Source organism: Saccoglossus kowalevskii, chromosome 9, assembly GCF_978046115.1.
Source record: "Saccoglossus kowalevskii chromosome 9, keSacKowa6.1, whole genome shotgun sequence".
In the NCBI taxonomy this organism is placed as follows: Eukaryota; Metazoa; Hemichordata; class Enteropneusta; family Harrimaniidae; genus Saccoglossus; species Saccoglossus kowalevskii.
Window position 1 is genome coordinate 19,314,203 of NC_140649.1, and position 5,062 is coordinate 19,319,264.

Genomic DNA, 5,062 nt, shown 5'->3' on the forward strand with positions numbered 1-5,062 from the left:
TTTAATTTGATTTTAGAACATTTCCACTAACGGTTATGAAAGAACACACACAAAACCTTACCCCGGTAAGATAAATATACTAAAAGTTATAATATACAATATGGCTAAAGTTTTAAAGTGGTTTGTCTGTGTATGAGATAAATATGCCACAAAAGAAGCCCATGTAAACATTGTAATAAACACCGAGTACATCATAAAACAAACAGCTTGTACAAGCTACCGACCTACAATAGTTCTTGTGGAAATGAATATCCAAACAGTTCGAAGTCCATTCTATAAAATTCATATAGTTTAAGAATGTCTTCTCGTGGAACTTGCGAGAAGTATTTCAAATAAATGTTGTTTTCAGAGCTGTTGGTAACATGGAAACTATATTCATGTTCCGGAAAAACGGTTGTATTAATCCCAAGTAAATGAAGAAGGTAGTTTGATTCTTCTACAATATTTTCAAAGTGACCAATAAAATCATACGATCGTTCACATACAGCACAACGTGTGTGCTGGAAATTCCAATGTGGATTCAAATTGCTTTTGAGATTTAACAAAAATTTCACAAATTCAGGGAATGACACATCAGTCCCACTGTTTTTGTCAGTCACAGAGGCATTTGCACGGTATATTGATACTATTTGCCGTGCTATTCTCTGAAAAGCCACGCTAACTGGTTCTAGAAATTTATCCCTGTATGCAGATAATATTCGTTTAAATGGATGGCGGACAAATAAAAATGAAGTGTAATTTTTCTTAGGTTCCATCAGAGAGATGGATGGATAATCAATATAATGCATTTTGTCCACGTCAAGTGCTGAATCTATGTTATCAATAACCCCTAACAACACTAAAAGAACTCGTTTCCAACTAGTGCATCCTATTTTGGCAATTTCACAATACAGAAAATGGTATTTGTCAATGATGACTAACTTTGAGTTCTTATTCGGTTCATGATAGTATGTGGTATTCCATTTCATTTTAGCACATGTCTGCTGAATGACGTGCTTACGTCTTCTCTGGATTGCTACCATGTCACTAATCTGTGTAAAAAAGAACGAATGATTTTTCAATTAACATTCCTTTATTGAGTAGTCACAGTTGTGTTCGCCAAATCAAATATAATATATTCCAAAATCATTGTACAGGAAGTCACACAGTTCAGATTATGGTATAGGCTACCATTCATGCTATATCAAAACATCTCTTGTAAATTAGTCATTTTATTCTGACAGCGTATATTCAGCGATAAACTGAATCACACAACACAAGGCATGATGCGAACATGACAAGCATATCGTCTTTCAGCCACATCATCAAATGTCGGACCAAATCGTACACAACACATCACAACACAACACAGCCCTTCATTCAGTATGGGTCACATCCACCTTTACATAACTACATTGGTGTCATTGCCAAGGCACTAGGCATCTCATCTCGTAACATCACTTCACATGGAACTCACCGACTTCTGCTGAATAAAGTCCTGATGTTTTCCCTGTTTATTTTTGTGGTCACTCTTCTGCATAAAAAACAAACATTCGGTAAGTATTATTGTAATGCACGCCCATAATACAACGACCAGTACCATTCTGAGTAAGATCACGACTCTTGTTTTGTAACACATGTCAAATGATCAGAATATCTCTTCAAACCATATCTTCAGGAATGACAATTTAAATAGGTTGATTATCTTTCAATATAAAGTTAGATATTGAACGTCAACATCTACACTGCCATGTTCGTTTATATGATATCCATCTACAATACGCCTTATTACCACAAAGTATTACCACTCTCTGTTCAAAGGTACTACCTTATTGATATATGTGAACTCAATATAGTGCAATACAGTATGTGTACAGGTTTACAGTATTATTAACACACAACAAATCTTACAGATTAGTCCGTGAATGAAACACAATTAATGAATATAGGAAGCCATATAAATTCAGTTAATATTATTGGATAAGCTATCTCTACGCTGTATCAAATTATATATTGTCACTTAATTAGTTATTTTTTTCTAGCAACATATAGTCATTAAATATTGCAATAAACTAAACTGAAAAAAAAACTCCTTACACACCAGGGGGCATGGTCTTTACATGTTAAGCATATCGTCCTTCATCCACCTCATCAAATGTACAAATTATACACATCACAGCCACTCATTCAGTGTTGGCTTCATCCCCCATATCATTACTGATGTTGTCATTGTCAAAGCACTGGGCATCCCTTCTCATAACACCACTTCATACAATGGAAAATAACTCACCGACTTCTGCTGAATATGATCCTGACGTTTTCTCTGAATTTCTAAAATATCACTATCACTATCACTAATCTATATTTCAATGACCAGTACTCTTGGTTTGTAATTCCCATTGCATTTTGTCTTCAAGAGTAGCAATTGGGTTCATAAGGCTATTTTTAATTGAAGTACACTTACATACAGTTAAGTATTAAATGTCCAGTCAAGGTTTAAAAGATTCTCAACCAACAACGATTTTCATAGATTATTCAACCGTGTAATTTTACTCAAACACATGTAAAAACATACCAAATACTGTCAAAGTTTTGTACGTCAACATAGGAGTGACAAGATTAGTTACACACGTGCAACAGTAATTAGAGAATCACATGAGCATTACATTACAGAAGCATTGTCGACACTGTAAAATGTCAAAGTGTTTAAACATGGAAAAATGTAGCAATAAGTCTCCTTCTTGGTAACTTTTCGACCAGCAAAGCGAATCAATGTGCACAACGTAAATCTAAGTCAGAGTTGACACAGATATACGGAATATGTATGAATATGAACATCAGAACAGAAGTTACTTTACCACGAACGATAATACTCAGTGTCAAGAAGCATAGGACACCAGTCGACCCAAATGCTATATCACCCGGGAAAATGAACTGCACACAAGTTATCACACAACACGAGGCATGGACATGTCAATCATATCGTCCTTCAGCTACGTCATCAAGTGTGGGTTCAACTCTACACAACTCATCACAATCACACAATTAATGTGAGCTTCATCCACTATGACATAACTACTGTGGTGTAATTGCCAAAGCACGATAAATCCCTTCTTATAACACAACTTTACACAATGAAATACACCTCACCGAAGCCTGCTGTTGTAAATTGTTCGTATTTGTTTACATAATAACAATAATATTAATTCCATACACTCAAGAAATTGTTTCCGCTGGTAGTCATAATTGCTACAATATAACTGATTAATAGTGAACCATTAAAACATGGCTTTATATGTGTAGCAATATGTTGTATGTAGATGTAGAGCCGAGTTTGGAATGTATATTTTCTTATAGTCAATATGGACCAGTGTAGATTTACCATCTTTAAATTGGTTGCATGGTGAGTGAGTGGGTTCTCTCCTTATTGTGAATTGACATAAACTAACCAAACAAACACCAAATTCGTAATTTGTCATTGGCTATCAATCTTAGTGTCCATCATTATCATGAATTAATAAATTAACGAAAACATACTATCGTATTGCTCTTGAAACCTTTTAATTTGTTCATCACGAAGATAGGGGGACCTTGTGAATTATGCATCTGTATTGGCATTTTGTCCATAACTGTAAAACAGATAGGTAAAATGTTGTATCATTTTAAACATGAGAAAGTGGTAATAGATCAATATTCAAATTAATTAATACTGGGTGAAAGAAAAAAATCGAAGAACACTATTTACAAACAGATAACAGATGTATTGATAAATGCAATAAAAATGAGTAAGTGATGCAATGCCGATAGCCATTATTAGGCATTTCAAAACATTGTCATTTTTAATATGTTATTAGAAAGTACCAATCAAAGGTACGGTCAAATTACCTAAATATTGTACACCTATCACGGCAGAAAAAAAACATATGAACTTGGTTACTGTCACACAATTTGTCAGATAACGTCTTTCCATTTTTGCCTGTAAAACAGTAACAAATCATTTGAATACAAATAAATAACAGTTATGATTGTTTGTTATTTGTTTTAAATGTCACAGGAATCATACTGTTCATACTTTGACAACGGCTTGTTCCATGACTGTCAACTAAAAGGGAGGTGAATCAAGTCTATGCATATAATTGATGTAATTTATGTGGTTTTCAGTTTCAGTCAAATATAACTCTACATCAGATTGGGAAGAATTACCATGTCACTGAATATTGTACACCTATCACGACACAAATAAAACATATGAACTTGGTTACTGTCACACAATTTGTATGATAACTTCTTTTCATTTTTACCTGTTAAAACAGTAACAAATCATTTGAATACAAATACAAATACTGTACATACGTTGACAACAGCTGTTTTCACGACTGTCAGCTAAAGGGAAGGTGAATCAAGTCAATGCATATAATTTGATGCAATTTACGTGGTTTTCAGTGATGTCAGACAATTATAACTCTAAATTAGATGGGGAAAAATTATCATGTCACTGATTTAAATACTGGAGTTGGCTATAGTGTTGTTATTAATGACATGCTAGCAAACATTATTTAACGACTTCGGTGATAATTATATTTTGCATAATAAATATTGATATAAAATATCTACATTGTCTGTAAATGCCAATATGTAAAAAAGGAAGACGGGTATTCGCAGTAATTTTATAAATGCGATTAACAACGACCAACCACCTGGCACCATAATAATATGGACTAATTATATTGTTGAATCCTAGGTTATGGCAGATGGGGAAAAATTATCATGTCACTGATTTAAACACTGGAGTTGGCTATAGTGATGTTATTAATGACATGCTAGCAACATTATTTAACGACTTCGGTGATAATTATATTTTGCATAAACTATTTAATATTTAACTATTTAAAACTATTTAATAATTTGCTTACCTGTGCTGATCTTATATTAACGTGATACGTGTTATCCTGCTGTTTAACATGCGGGACACTCAATATAGCTGACTACATGCAAATGTTAGCAGAGGGCGATATTCTTGTCTCCGTATTCTACTTTTACTCGATTATCTAAACACCTACATGTATTGTGTTGTCGCTCTGCC

At 33.7% G+C, this 5,062-nt stretch overlaps 1 protein-coding gene across 1 annotated transcript; it reads right to left on the minus strand.

Annotated features, from left to right (window-relative positions):
* Positions 1 to 224: 224 nt before the first annotated feature.
* Positions 225 to 1,022, minus strand: LOC146738942 (carbohydrate sulfotransferase 8-like). Its single transcript, XM_085503973.1, has one exon. The coding sequence runs from the start codon at positions 1,020 to 1,022 to the stop codon at positions 225 to 227; it is 798 nt and encodes a 265-aa protein (XP_085360099.1).
* Positions 1,023 to 5,062: the final 4,040 nt, after the last annotated feature.